Source organism: Gasterosteus aculeatus, chromosome 2 (genome assembly GCF_964276395.1).
Source record: "Gasterosteus aculeatus chromosome 2, fGasAcu3.hap1.1, whole genome shotgun sequence".
Taxonomy (NCBI): domain Eukaryota; kingdom Metazoa; phylum Chordata; class Actinopteri; order Perciformes; family Gasterosteidae; genus Gasterosteus; species Gasterosteus aculeatus.
The window spans coordinates 8,057,687-8,072,530 of record NC_135689.1 but is presented as its reverse complement, the minus strand read 5'-3'; the positions used below and the strand labels follow the sequence as shown (position 1 = coordinate 8,072,530).

The following is a 14,844-nucleotide window of genomic DNA, read 5'->3' as shown; positions in this document are numbered from 1 at the left end:
AGCACATGTTCAGTCTTTGTTGACATTGTTGAGTAGCTTAGCTGACACAATGGCAAGCTGTAGCATCAACAAGGACTGAATTTGATGGGCTTCAGTGAAGCAGGGATTCATTGTGGACTGTTGGATTGAAATGCGGGCTGCAAGAAACTGACAACTGTAATACTCGGGTAATATTTGACAAAAATACAGATCCATATTTGACTCAATTCCTTTTATATCAAAGTGACAATATTTGAGTTATTGACTCTTTCGTACAGTATGTATACTAAACTAAGGTGGGAGATAATTGTTTATGACAAAGGTGATATTGGTATTAAGGCCAAGCAAGTAGCATCCACTCAAACAATCAAGTATGTTGGTTAGATGATCGGTTACCTGTGATGCAGTCCGGCCGGGGAAAGGCAACACTTAAGCTATTATCACAACAAAACAATAACCAAAAATCCCAGGTGTTATCTCAGGTCACAATTTCGAACTTAAACCCGCCTGGTTCTAATACAATGTATATGTATAGAAAATTAAAACAAACATGCATTTCAAATTTCCAAAATAACCTTTATTCTAAACTTACATTTTAAATTTTAAGTTTAGTATAAAAAAGTTAAGTGCACCTAAGACCTTTTTCGTCCAAAGTATTCCATCTTTTTGACACTCATCTTTAGTAATCTTAAAAGATAGAATGTGTACCAAAGTCTGTCACGTTACTTTAGTACATCTATTTTACAATGTGTTGTAAAGAGAATCCCTGAACTATAAACGTCCATAATCCTTCAACAAAGAGTAATCCATTGGCTGGCTGTGGTTGGCATAGCATCTACTCGTCAGCTGTAGTTTACAGTGCTTCATATTGTTGGGACAAAGCCACTATTATGCTGTTTCACAAACCAGAGATGAAAATAATAAAACCGTGAACTGAATCAATCGTTTTTTTCTAAAGTTTTGATAGCTGCGGCCTCTTCCCCAGCAGAGCTGTATGAAACGACAGTATGATTGAGAGTAAATGAACATTGAGCCATTTAAAGAACCCCAGTGACGCGTCGCTCACGTCCAGTAGAGTAGCTTTGTCTGAGCTGCTGAAAGGAATTCATCGGATGACCGCAGCGCACTTTTCAGACAGCTGCTCTCTCCGACCCGAAACAAAAATAACTGAATGTCGCTCGACAGCAACAGCGGATTTTCTTTTTCTGGCGGCCACAGCTGTTAAAACTTGATCTGGCGTGTCGGATACCCAGTGACACAACGCTACCGGACACCAAAATTAAGGATGTCTACACATATATACGTTTATTGTATCCATACGAACGTGGCGAGTTTCCGGAGAGCTTCTTTAAGATTGTATTGTGCAGATTCTAAAGTTGAATTAACCGCACAAAAAATGGGTTGCAAATGAATGTGTGTGTTATGAGACACTACGTTTCATTGCATACACTTTAAGGCTACCAAACAGCATGACACATCTCAACTTTACTTTCAAATGGACTTGACTTTTCTAAAAAGGGTCCAGAAATCCCAGTTATTCTTTTAAGCCATGAAAACATAAAAAAGTAGCCCCTAGTCTGCACAACAACTCATTAGTGTGCATCTCTGATAAAACACATTTAATACAATATGACATAAGTGCAAAATGATGCATCAATTTAAAGATTTGATTAATCCACATAATGTGACATTAGCACAATAACTAACAATTTTATTCATGTCAAACTGAAGGTCTAACAACTCATACCTGCTTATTCAGGGATGTTTGCCTTCAAATAACAACATTTTAAGTAATAACCAAACGTAAGTGCATTGTAGACCAAATTAATAATAAAACCAATCATACTTGGTTATACAAAAAAAAGCATCAGCCTAACCAGTCGTGTAAATGAGGAAAGTAATGAATGGAAAAAAAAGAAACACTGAAATATTTATTAAAGTTTCTTCAACCTTTTCAAACGACAAGAAACTAATGCTATCACAAAGGTGACACTTTTCTACGGTGAATAAATACTTTAAAAATTGGATTTATGTTTCTAAATGATACTGTGTGAAAAAACAAACAGTGGAGAGTAGTTCTTGAAGTCTGTACAATAAAACATTTAGTGTATAAACTCTGGGTATCCGACTGTGAAATAGAAACAGGAGAAAAGAAATAAAAAGAAATCTAAAAATGTTACACCAACCACCCCTTCCTATTCAACTTACTATTTGGATTTACTTTAAATTTCTTTCCTTTAAGTTTACTGAAGTTAATTTGCTTGAAATTAGGGCTACCCCCAGTGCTCTTTGGCACTTCACTATGTTCATCTACAAATTGCCCAACAAGGTACAGTAAACCACTTTGGATATTGCATGAAATCTTTTCTTAAATTATTTGCTTAATTTAATTTACAAGAGATTTAAATGTAACAATCTGTCAGTTAGACTGTACAATTAATTTGCTGTGATATTTTAAAAGGACGAGACAATTCTAGCTAAAGCATCCCAGAAGCTTCTTTTTTTTGTATAGTTGAGATGTAAATTTCTCATCATCATACTGGTATTTACATGAAACTGTTACACATCTATTAATTGAACTACAGTAGAAGTTTTCAAAAAAGACAAATGGAATTTTTTTTTTTTGCACGTTAACTGCAACTTTGTAACTGCGTTTCACTTTCACGATAAAGCAGCTAAACTATAGAAGGCGGGTCGGATATTTCAATATTTAATTTACGTTGCTTTTACAGGTATACAAGAACATCTCAATGTAATTTGTGATCCATTCGATCAAAGGAGACCAGGTCTCTTGAACAAATACAGATGCCTGAAAGAGGTCCAAGCTGGAATGATCAAAAGGGGTTAAACCCATTAAAGACTACTATGGAATGAATTCTACGACATTAAAAATTAGCATTTGTTCTCTTCAGGCAGTGGCATTCATCATTTGATCTCTGGGTCAGAAGTGGAGTACTGTACCTTTTAGAAGGGCGCTAAAATATTACATTCCGTTAGGTGATATCAGTATTGTGGCATGGCCAAGCAGCCTGAAGAGGGAGGCGTATGGGATGGGGGAAGAACTGGGGCATCATTTGGGGCAGGGACACGGTTGAGGCATGAAGGAGGAGTTGAGGAGTTGCTGTTACCAGATGGTATAACCTCCGCTGGATCCACCCAGGAAGAAGTTGTTCTTGCGCTGTGCCATTACAACATTGGCCCCCTGCATGGCAGCCAGCTGAGCTGCATTGGGGGGGTGTCCAGGAGGTGGGGGCTACAGAAGGGGAGACACAAGCGCAAGCATTGGTAGTTGATCAACTTCGGGATTTTACAATTGTCTGCAATAGTAACCTAACTGCAGGAAATCAGAATAATTGGACTTGGCGGATACTCACTGGGATGGAAACACCGCTGCTTGCTGTGAAGCGAGCACCAGCATCAAAGCCCCCATCTACCATCACTGTTGAACCAGGGGGGTACATGGCTCCCATTGGATAGTAAGCCATTGGGACATTCTGGCCCATTTGCCCAACCTGCATATGTGGCTGCATGGGCATAAACATCTGAGCACCAGGGTAGTGAGAGGACATCTGTGCCACCTGACTGGGCACCTGATGAGGAAGCATGTATCTGGGCTGGTATATCTGCAGAGAGAGACACACGAAACATAACTGAATTAAACTGGCTCCCTGAGAGTATTGTGTCCCCACAGGATACATGAATGTACTAATAGTTACCTCAGAATACGCAGGTGGTGTGTCTGTGTAAGGAGGTGCCTGAGGAGACATTTGCATAGCAGGAGGGTATACGGGTGCAGAGCTCTGCTGAGGGTACACAGCCTGCTGAGGATATGAACCTGCAAAACATAATTTTACTTTAAGAAAATGGTTTTAGTTTAGCTTCCACAAAGGCTGACGCAGAAAAATGCAAAAATAATTTGACGTTTAATATGTCCATGAAAGAGAAAATGTCTTGTTTGTTGTCAGGAATGAATGTGACATTGATGACAGGTAGTCCCAATTCCAGGGCTCAATGACCGTGAGATCACAAGTAAGATTTATTGTACATACAAATATATAAAAAAACGTAACTGGGAATTAATATAAAAATAACCCAGTTAAATGACTATTTAATTACAGGACTAGGATCTAAAAACGAAAAAAAAAAACATAACTGCATTAGGCGAGCGTGTATAATCCATCTAAATAAAAAAATGTAATCCTTAGTCGATTATTTGACGCAGAATAAATTCAGATAATTGATTAAAAAGCACAACTGGTTAAAAAAAAAAAAAAAAAAAGATGGTCCGGTCCCACTTCCCCAAAGTGGATATTTGACGTTTTTCTATATATTATCATTGTGCTCCTCGAATTAACGAAAAACGTCTTGGTCCATCTGCCGTAGCTCCACAGAGCGAATACTCGATAAAACAATCGGTAATAAACCGATCATAAAAACAATCGTTATTTACCGGCCTCGGCGCTTCAAACCTCGGTAGCAACAAAGGATCCGAGTATGTTCAACAAACGTGCTTACAGCGGGGGGGGGGACAAAACACGTTACATCATGCACATATTAACGTAGTCTACGTCTACGAGCATTGCACGTGCAGAGCGGATTGAAATGATGGATACAGATTCGGATCCCCTCGCGTATGTGAAGTAAAACGGTAAAAATCGCGTTAGCTCTGCCGTTACATTCTGCTCGCTTGTTGAGTGATGGTGGCTAACCGGGAAGACGTGAGCCCGTCACTAACGCCGCGGCGATGTAAGGTCGACAGTGCCTTTCGGCGTCCATTGTCATTATTTTTTCGCTATTTTGTAATAAAACACACACCGGCGATCGACGTGCGCGCTTCGACGGTTAGCCACATAACGACCGTTCGTCGTCACGCACGGAGCTAAACGTGAAGTCCGCTCCGGACGGCCGTGGCCACGGCTCTTCGCCTCCGGTTTAACCGTCAGCGCCGTAAAAACGGACAGCTGACTAATTACCCAAACGGGGTCTGGAGAAATACCTTTGTTGTTCATTGTTCTGGACTGATGCGGCGACTGGGGAATTTCAGGTTAAACGGAGCTCGGTGTATCTTGTCACGGCCTTAGAAACAGGTTACGGCTTCACAATCATTCACTTCCTTGTTTTTCAGCTTCTTGTTGTTGTGGAAGTGGTGACGTCAGCCGTTCTCTATCTGTGGTTCGACGCACTCGGTGCTCTGAGGGCGCGCGCCCCCTACAGACAGGAAATATACTACGGGGATTTGGAGAGGGACTAAAATGGGGATCTGATGTCTTGCTTGAGAAGACAAAATAATCTTATTGAGTTTGGAAGCTAAAGAAAATATACCGGTTGATATCTAAACAGATAGATCGACACACTGGTGGAGAAATAGATGTATAGCAGTTTCACAACAGCCAGGTAACACATGACTGATAAGACAAACCAGCATGTTTGAGATATGGTAGATATTTAAATTTAATAATAGGAATACAAAACAATTATTAGAAATTTAGCTACAGGTGAAAATAAGGTCAGTGCCTGATATTCTGTATGGTAAACATATTGTCTTGTTTTGATGAGTAACTATATTTCTGTCTTGGAATTGCAGCAAACTGTCTGTGTTAACCACACACAAAAGGCCTGTGTCATACGTCTTGATTTGTCACAGTGGAAAAAGCACACCTTCATTTATATATTTATTTAGGTGTCCCCATATGCCATTGGCGGTGTGACATTTAGCGAGCAAACACAATACCCAGACAAGTGTGTTTTTTTGGGGGGGGATTGTATGGTGAACTATATTGTTGTCTACGGATTGATTCGATTCTTTTTTGTGTGTGCTTCCTGTCGTGTATTGATATCCATATCTCATCAAGACAATGACGTTATTTTCCAAACATACAGCTGTATAATTTAAGTGCTCTAGTCACTAATATGTTGAGTTAAACATAGGCCACTCTTGGTGTGTGACACCATGATTCCACCGTTTCATCGCTTTTATTCGGTACGTCCCCTTTAAGAGAACGACGGCACCTCGCAGGACGAGGCAGACATTTTTCAATGCGAGATTTTTCCGTGCATAAATTATGTTCATGACGTAGTGCTAAAGGCCAATTTTGTTGCAATTTAGTCCGACTTTACAGCTCAGATAGGATTTCGCGAGCCACCTCAAGGTTTTTTTTGATTATCTAAGCTGTTGCAGAGGAGGCCTCGTCATTAAATATTAAGGCAGGAGGAGATCCCAACGTTGCAACCCTCCTTATCAATGCAAATGCCTCTTTTGTGTGCAGTCACAGCGCCCGTCTGGGAGCTGAGGTGAATTTTTAATTATGTGCGACTGAAACAAACTGTGACCAGGACCTTTTATAAAAAAAAAAGCGGGGGATTACAGAAAACAAGCTGCGTTACCGCGGTAAGTTGAACCCGATAACCGGAGTCTATTCGAGCCCGCTCCTCGCGCGCACAGCGGCGAAATGGCGAGAGGAAATGAGTATTTTGGTTAATATGCAATGCTCGTAATTAGCATAATTTATATATTTATGATAAAGAGAGGGGAAATACATAATATTCGGTCTCTGGGCACGGGTAGAGGTGGCGTCTTCCGCCTGCTCTTCGTGGTTCGTGCTCGTCTCCAGAAGTGGCCGCCGCGGCGTGACTTTTACCGGCCCGGGTTGGGGGTGGGGAGCTCAGCAACACCCGCTGAAGTTTTTGACAGATGCCCGTTTCTAACAGGGCATTGCAGCAGGATATGCACCACCTTTTCTTTTTTTTTTACTCATCTGCGATGGAAACGTATTTACTCCTCGGTGATCGGCGGGTTTCTTCCCGTTTTTGCGCAGTTGAAGTGCAACACAACACTGCTCGTGCTCCAAACAGTCTCCTGCAATGACAGACAGACCCATGATTTCTCTCCTTCGCATGTGGGTTTGTTTGTTTTTTTTTTTTTACGAGGATTTGCCCCTAAATCTGAGGTCGTGGGGGTCAATAGGCGGTCAGAGAAACTTAATATTTATTTGTCTAACGGCTGCAAAACATTTGAATGTGTGGGTTTTGTGGTAAGTGAAATATCACCTTTTATAAGCTAGGTTGTAGTGTCCGATAAAGGATTAGAACAACAAAATATGACCCCCAACAACAAAAACAATAGAAGCACCGAAGTTCAAAACAGGGTTCAACACGCACCCAATAAAAATCAGACAAATCTGACACAGATCTGCTCTGAGTCTCAGGACAGCGAACGCACAGTCCCCCTCTTGTGTCTTCAGCCTGGACCGAGTTACAGCTGTTGGGCTTTATTCGGGGCACCGAGAGGCTGAGCAGAAATGAACTGAATTATCACCGTCGTACTCCGGAATAAGATTGTCCAAAGCCTAGTGGATGAAGAGTAAGATCTCCAGGAGTGTCTCTAAATGTTTGGCACTTAGCATAAAAAAATCTATCTGTACTGTAAGACAAATCTTCTCGACATTACCGCTCTTTGGTTACCGCCTCGGAAAACCATTTGCCAACATTGACATTTATATATTTTCTCTTCTATATCTTTTGCCCTTTCACTGCTCAACGTAATAAAGTAAAGGAAGCATCCCCACATCTCCAAACATGCCTTTTGGTTCAAAAATGCTTTTTAAAATCGTCTTGCACATCACTTGCACTTCATTGTATTTGTAATTGACATTGTGGCAGAAAAACAACTTCCCCAGGGGGACAAATGAACTTGTACTTTAATTGAATGCTAAATTGAATCAGAAGCCAAAGAAGTCACAACCTAACAGAGGACATGTGAGAGCAATATGAGGTCTTAGTGATAAGCCTTGCAGGACCAACTGTAAGCGGGTATCAGCATCTCGGCTTAGGCAGGAATAAAGAACATCAGAGTAGTTTTAGCTGCAGGATAAAATAGCATAAATCAACATTGCAAACTACTTAAAAGATAGCAGTGGGAATATCTTTGCAATATACTCCAGGGGAAAGTAGAAGGCCTGAATAACTGTCTTGACAAACAATGTTCTATTAGTGGCCGATCGAGGGGGGGTTTGAAGGATTGTTAGTAGAGACGTTGTCTGGGGAAAGAAACTGAACCCACACAGTCTGTGTGATTTAATAAAAGGGGAATTTAGAGACATCCTTGAACTAATCTCGGCGAGACACTTGTACAGAGCACTTAAGGTTGAGAGGTCACCAGACCGATAGACAAGTATAGTTTTATCAGTGTAGCAATGGTAAAACACACAACCAAACTGACGGATCCAGTGCCCTTGGTAGTTGTATTTTTTTAGTGTAATCACCTTTTTGTTTATCCAGAATGTCAGGGAGACTGTGACTGCGGTGGTGCAGCGAGCCATGAACTCCCAGGATGCCCCTGCCAAAGATGCCCCGCTTACAGTCAACGAGCAGGTAACATTCACCTGTCTGTCAAAACACGACCAACAGCATTCTCTTCCCCCCGGAAGCCCCTCTCAGACACTCCTCTCAGACTTATGTCGCCTTCCAGTTCTTAGCTGCCGTTTTGCTCCCGTCACCCCTCCATGTGGCAGTGCTGCTTTTTATGTCACAAAGGGGCGATTGGTTCATCTGAGTGGGTTTTATCACCTAATAATGCCTGCTGCTCTGTACTTGTGAGGGTTCCTGGTCTTTAAACTGCCATGCTTAAAAATGACTTGTGGGTTTTCTCCATGGAGCAGACAATAGCAATGCCCTTCGCTGAGCTTGAGGAAAGCATTGCTTGAGCTGCTTGTTGGCTGATGCTCTTATCATTGCTTGTCGTGTACTCATGCTCTTTACATTTGTGCCCCCCAGTGTGTGTTATGTTTTGTTTTGGTGTCATTGTGTCCTAACATGTGCTCGGCTTCTCTGTTCTCCTTAGCCATTCACTGTCTGACTGCAGAAGTCTTTTTTCAGCCATTTAAATCCTGCACTTTGAAATTCCCTGCAAAAACTACCAGGTATGCATCCTCCTCTTCTCTACCTGCATTGTGTCTCTGCACCTTGTCCTCCAGACCAGGTTGTCTTGCTGCCTCTCCTCTAGTTCTTTCATGGTTGCATACCAGGAATCATCAGTTAGATCAAGTTAGGGTTTGATTTGACCATATTACAATTGTTTCTTTACATAAGGGTTTCACAAACTGCTAACACACTTGTAACAAATCCACTATAAATTCAGTAGAACCCCGATCAAAATAAGTCTAATACAGTAGCTTAGCACTTGGCTCATCTCATATTTTTCTCCTAATTGCTGCGCAGGTCATTGTGATGTCAAGCCATGAGACCATTCGTGTACTGGAGGTAGAGGTCGATGCACCTCTGCCATCGTCATTACCCGATGGGAAGATTGAAGTCAAAGCTGAGGAGGGATCGGCTCGACCTGCAGAGCAAACGGAGGACGGCGGCACACACGACGACCCTGATGTGACCCTGAGCACCAGGGCGGCGGGTAAGTCACGGTGGCGGCGGACGAAGATTGATGGCAGATGACTCGTTATTCATACATACATGGCACAGTTTAAAATGTTAATAACAGCCGTTCAAATGTCAGTAGGAACCGACCCTGGCTTTGCTCCTGCAGTGCTGGGCGAGCAGCAGGTGGTGTCTGTTGAGGTTCCTGCACCTGCTGTCCAAACGCTGACCCCCTCTGTGCCCGTCAGTCTGCCGCTGATGCAGCCCCAGGCCGCCATGCCCATCGCTGTACAAGGATGTCCACAGGTATTTTACACACCCACTCGTCAGTGAAGGAATGGTGGAGTCAATAGATTTGTTTTGTTGTCTGTCCCGTTTATACTTTGCCCAAAACCAGCTAGTAGAGTGTTGACCAACTATTGGTCTCCTGCATGCACAGTTCTTTGTGTTCCAGGTATAAAACAAGACATGATCAGGGGTTATCCGAACCCAAATCCTCACAAAGAACAGAACTTTTACCAGCTCAGGAATGGTTTGATTTTCTTGTAACAACCCAAGCATTTGTGTGGTTTGGTTCAATGTGTTCACAAAGTCTTCATCATAGTTGTTCAATATTAATTTGTTTACTATTATACTGCATTAGGTGCTGACCCAGGAAGGTTTGGCCACTCTGATGACGAGTATGATGGCCCAGACAGGATCTCTGGGGCAGCCCTTGCTCATCCCCATCAGCATGGCGGGTTCCATCGGGGGCCAAGGAGGTCTGGCTGTTCTCACTCTCCCCACCACCAACGTAGCTACTCTCTCTGGGCTCACAGCAGCTAACGCAGCTGGAAACCTTCTCAAACTGCCCTTTGCCGGCCTCCAAGGTAAAACACACTCTATATCTGTATGCGTGCTCCTCGTGAGTCGCACAGTGACTCGTTACAGAACAATAATAAGTGTCAAATCTTTACTCAGCTGCGACAGTCCTGAACTCTGTCCAGCCCCAACTGCAGACAAGCCCTCAGACCATGTTCCAGCCCCAAGCTGCCCTACAGCCAGTGCAGGTGACATCCCATCCAACGCAGGTGACCAACGCACAGGTGACCGGCGCTCAGGTGGCCTCGCACGCCAGCGCGGTCTCTCAGTCCAACATATCCTTAGCGGCCCTCCAGACCGCGGGACTCTCCATCAATCCCGCCATTGTAAGAACACAGCTTCAACGACTTGTACTTTCTTGGCTGTTTGTTGTGTGATGTCATTCATGCAATGCACTGATTGTCCTGCGCTTCTTGCACATGTTCTTTATTTATGCTCAGATTAATGCGGCGTCTTTGGGATCTCAGCCCCAGTACCTCAGTTCCCTCACCTCCACTCCTATCATCACCAATGCAATGTCCAACATGGCGGGAATCACAAGCCAGATCATCACAAATGCCCAAGGACAGGTGTGTGCCACACACTAGTGCTTCTCAACTTAGTTTGGATTTGAGTTATAGTGTTTCTCTACACCTTCAGCTAAAGAAAATATGAGGATCTTTTACAAAGAAAATAACATAATTCTTGGCCTGTTGTAGTCATCAGGCCTTCAAAGACTTTCACAAGAACGCAAAGCCACTGACAGTTTTCATTTGGATGCATATTATTTGGTAATCACACCCTCTCCAAAACTCCTATGTGTTGTGTTCCCTCAAAATAAACCCAGCCTCAAGTTAACTTAAATCTATCAAGTCAGAGGAGCATAAGATCACTTCTGCGAAAACTGATTAGCCCTCTCAACAACTGCATTGATCTTACCATTGTTGCAGCTCATTGGAGTAAGTGGTGTAGTTTGTTATTTTGTAGGTTGTAAGCAAAGACTATAAGAGACATTATTACAGTATTTTATTTGTAAATGTCTAAAACAAATTCAAACTATATTTACAGGTCATTGGAACCCTCCCTCTTTTATTGAACCCTTCTCTGGCTGGAGCGACTGCAACAACCACCCTCCAGGGTCTCCAGGGTCTCCAGGGTCTGCAGGGTCTGCAGGGTCTCCAGGGTCTGCAGTGTATACAGGGTCTACAGGGTATACAGGGCTTGCAGGGTATACAGGGTCTGCAAGGCCTGCAAGGCCTGCAAGGCCTCCAGGGCCTCCAGGTCCAGACTGTTACCCCACAACTGCTTCTCAACACCCAGGGCCAGATTATTGCCACAGTGGGGAATGGGTCAGCAGTTGCAACTTCCACTGCAGTTCTGCCCAAAGCCGCTGCTCCGCCAACATTTACCAAACCCATCACACAGGTAACAAGGTCAAAAAGGACGGTCATTTCAGCCTTGACACTTAAAAGCTGGAACCGACCAACAATTGCATGTTATCTCATTTGTGGTTCCTTAATGTATTGAAATGATCAAATTTACTGTCATTCGCATCATTGCAGGTTTGCAGTAATTTATTTGTTCCCTCCCAGGCTTCGGTAACAACTGTGTGTCAGTCACCGATTGTCATCGCCCCGCAGCCGTCTGTACTGAGGAATTCCACCACGCTCTCAACCGCAGTGCCCATTAGCTGTGCAGACATAGCAAAAGTGGGACAGCTTGTCAGCAGTATGTACACCTGCTTCTCATATGCAAACATATATCGTTTTAAGTAGGTAGGTCATTTAAACCAGATTCCACCTCAATTGTAGAACCCCAGCAGGTGGTCAGCAGCGAGGAAGGCATTAATCTGGAGGAGATTCGAGAGTTCGCCAAGAATTTCAAGATCCGTCGGCTGTCCTTGGGGCTTACTCAGACACAAGTAGGGCAGGCTCTTACTGCAACTGAGGGTCCGGCCTACAGCCAGTCTGCCATTTGCAGGTGAATTACTCCCCTGTTCATGTTGGAAGCTTTCTTCATTTTTTTCTCTCTTAATAAAGTGTGTAGACAGTGCATTTGATATGTGCACACATATGATAGTTTTCATTCATGCAATTTGAAATTGTAATGCTAATAGGACATAAACATCAGCTCATATTCTCGTCAGTGAAGTAGTGAGAGGAATTGAAAGGAAAATGGACCTCAAGGTGAATATAGTTTAATATGTACAGCAATGAAGTCATAATTGTATAAAGAGCACAAATATTTTGACCTTTTTCAATGGGTTGGTTAAAAGCTACTATCACAAATAAGTTTGATATCTTAGTCACTTCCCTGCCAACTGCTTCTTGGTTCTATACAACGTGTCTTTTGCATTTACCTTTTCGTAATGCAGGTTTGAAAAGCTGGATATCACACCCAAGAGTGCTCAGAAGCTGAAGCCCGTGTTGGAGAAGTGGCTGGCCGAGGCCGAGCACTGGAACCAGAAGGGCCAGCAGAATCTGATGGAGTTTGTTGGCGGTGAACCATCCAAAAAACGCAAGCGGCGTACCAGCTTCACACCACAGGCGATCGAGGTTCTTAACTCTTACTTTGAAAAGAATGCACTGCCAACAGGTCAAGAGATTACCGAAATAGCGAGAGAGCTAAACTATGACCGCGAGGTTGTGCGAGTGTGGTTCTGTAACCGACGGCAGACGCTGAAAAACACGAGCAAGATCAATGTATTCCAGGTCCAGTAACGACCTCGTTCTGGGGGGGTTCGCCGCGGACGTATGGGGCGTTTTTGGAAGTTGAACATTTAATACGGCAACACAGTTGTGAACTGTGTTGTAACTATAAGCCAAACTCCATTAAGGACTATGTACTTTTATAGAAAATAAAGGAAATTACACATACTTCAAGTGTAGTGACAGAGTACTAAAAAAAAGAAGTTCATAATGTACTTTAAGACTAGTTGTGTATACAACTCCCGTGTGGTGGGTCTCAGTCAGACGGCATGGGTCCATTATCATATATAGTAATGGTAATACAGCGATAACAACGTCATATTTAAAAACATTTTAACTTTTATACAGGTGATTTTATAGAAGGTCTCTCTTTGAATAATAATAATAATAAGTGGCAGTGCATTGAGTCACATTGATTTTAGTCACATTGTTGTCACTGTGTCACAGGGAGTGACTTTATGCTGATATTTGAATAACATGCTTTTTTCACCACGATTATGGTTTATTTTGTATTCAAGTAGTACTTGTACTACATGAGCAGCTTTGCAAACACAAGCCTCTGTAGACTGAACGTAGGCAATGGCATATCACCTTATTTCCATCAGAGATTGTCGTCTAATTAATGCCAAAATGGACGTTGCTATCTATGGAACCTTAACTCCAACATTTTTTGGGGACAATCATGATTTTGATATCTCTTATTGATAATCACAAAGGTGAGCTTAACATCTGTAGTCATTTGTAGAGTAATTTTTTATGTTTCTTGCACAACACGTTTTTATCAAAATATTATTATCGATTGAGATATTGCTTATGACACAACTATAAACTGCTTTTTTGTATTTCATAATGTTTGTTTAATTTGAGAGTTACTAATTGTGAGTGGAATGTGTGTAAATTCACCCTTTTTTACACTTTTTGTTTAATGTGATGAAGATACTCTGCGAGTATCTTGTGTTTCCTCTTCATTCACGGTTGTAACTGTTCTCTCACTGGTTTGAAGGTGGTTCTGCAGCATTTGTTTCAAATCTCAAGTCCAATTTGGACTATTATGAAGGCAGTTTAAAACATTCTGGCATTGGCCAGAAACATTAGCAACAGGTTTTTAAATATTCCTACTAACCCCAATATTAATTTAAAAAAATGCAATTATCTGTTTAGCCAAGACAAAGGTTTTATGTTATGATGACCTTCAATCTGCATGAATAAGGAGAGTGCCAATGCTAATACTTCAAAAAATTCTTTGCACTTTAGTGACAGTAGGGACATTAAAAGGGATACTAATGGTTTATGTACAGCGTAGTACATACAGGTTAAGTTTTTATGAATATGGGAGAATTTATTTTCCACTTTTTAATGTTGTTGAATCTTTGCTTTGCAAAATGTAGCAGTATTAGCAAAACTGCATTCATTCAACTAAAAATCAACATCTATCCCTTACATTGATGTAATTTTATTAAGAAATTTAAAATACTGCAATTTAAATGTACAAGCTAATATGCATTGGTCCCATTTTTATATTCAATGGTGCATTTTTTTTTGGAACAATTTTAAACAAATGGGCCTATTTTGCAATGGACATACATGATGCATAAACATTCAAAATTATAAATATTACAAAGTTCTTGCTCTAATATGTGTTTTTCCTTCTGTTCAATATGGGAGGACAATGTATAATGTTGTTTAATATACTAAGTTATCACTAGAGAAAAGAAGAGCTAATTTACAGAGTTTGGGTCTTTGCGAGAAAAGAGAAAAAGTGGAGCTGGATGTTTTTGTCATTTTCTGTCAGACAAATAAACCCTGGTTTTATTAATCCCTACTTGTTTTTTTGTTGTGTATTGATTTATTGTAATGGTTGTAGTTGACAGTGAACCCTAACCGACATAAAAAAATTAACTTAAAATATGGTTTGGATTTTAACAAAACGCCCCTTCTAAAAGCAGGA

General features: G+C 41.7%; 2 protein-coding genes across 15 annotated transcripts; one reads left to right on the top strand and one right to left on the bottom strand.

Moving 5' to 3' along the window:
* Positions 1–534: 534 nt before the first annotated feature.
* On the bottom strand, positions 535–5,187 carry dazap2 (DAZ associated protein 2). Of its 2 annotated transcripts, XM_040193537.2 has the most exons (4): positions 4,976–5,187; positions 3,696–3,814; positions 3,354–3,602; positions 535–3,232 (listed from the first exon to the last, which is right to left on the bottom strand). In XM_040193537.2, exons 1-4 carry the CDS (start codon positions 4,986–4,988, stop codon positions 3,104–3,106), a joined length of 510 nt encoding a protein of 169 aa, XP_040049471.1. In that variant the 5' UTR covers positions 4,989–5,187; the 3' UTR covers positions 535–3,103. The 2 variants fall into 2 exon arrangements, with proteins under 2 accessions (XP_040049471.1, XP_077946164.1); XM_078090038.1 differs by having other exon boundaries at positions 3,354–3,814; positions 4,976–5,173.
* Positions 4,520–14,718, top strand: pou6f1 (POU class 6 homeobox 1). 13 transcript variants are annotated; one of them, XM_078089986.1, is made up of 12 exons: positions 4,531–4,627; positions 8,257–8,349; positions 8,819–8,897; positions 9,196–9,385; positions 9,488–9,654; positions 9,992–10,217; positions 10,309–10,535; positions 10,650–10,778; positions 11,257–11,613; positions 11,781–11,916; positions 12,000–12,168; positions 12,563–14,718. In XM_078089986.1, exons 4-12 carry the CDS (start codon positions 9,205–9,207, stop codon positions 12,906–12,908), a joined length of 1,938 nt encoding a protein of 645 aa, XP_077946112.1. In that variant the 5' UTR covers positions 4,531–4,627; positions 8,257–8,349; positions 8,819–8,897; positions 9,196–9,204; the 3' UTR covers positions 12,909–14,718. The 13 variants fall into 13 exon arrangements, with proteins under 13 accessions (XP_077946104.1, XP_040049456.2, XP_077946112.1 ...); XM_078090003.1 differs by having other exon boundaries at positions 4,563–4,627; positions 9,491–9,654; XM_078090000.1 differs by lacking the exon at positions 4,531–4,627 and adding an exon at positions 5,941–6,367 and having other exon boundaries at positions 9,491–9,654.
* The last annotated feature ends 126 nt before the right edge of the window (positions 14,719–14,844 follow it).

What these genes read in the sequence shown, in the direction of transcription:
- dazap2 (XM_078090038.1), bottom strand. An exon ending in GCAGCGGTGTTTCCATCCCA is followed by an intron (nt 3,233 to 3,353) that starts GTGAGTATCCGC and finishes CCCCTTCTGTAG; the next exon opens with CCCCCACCTCCTGGACACCC.
- pou6f1 (XM_040193515.2), top strand. Translation starts at nt 6,465, where the DNA reads ATGCTCGTAATTAGCATAATTTATATATTTATGATAAAGAGAGGGGAA. An exon ending in CCTGAGCACCAGGGCGGCGG is followed by an intron (nt 9,386 to 9,487) that starts GTAAGTCACGGT and finishes TTCAAATGTCAG; the next exon opens with TAGGAACCGACCCTGGCTTT. An exon ending in AGCCAGTCTGCCATTTGCAG is followed by an intron (nt 12,169 to 12,562) that starts GTGAATTACTCC and finishes TTCGTAATGCAG; the next exon opens with GTTTGAAAAGCTGGATATCA.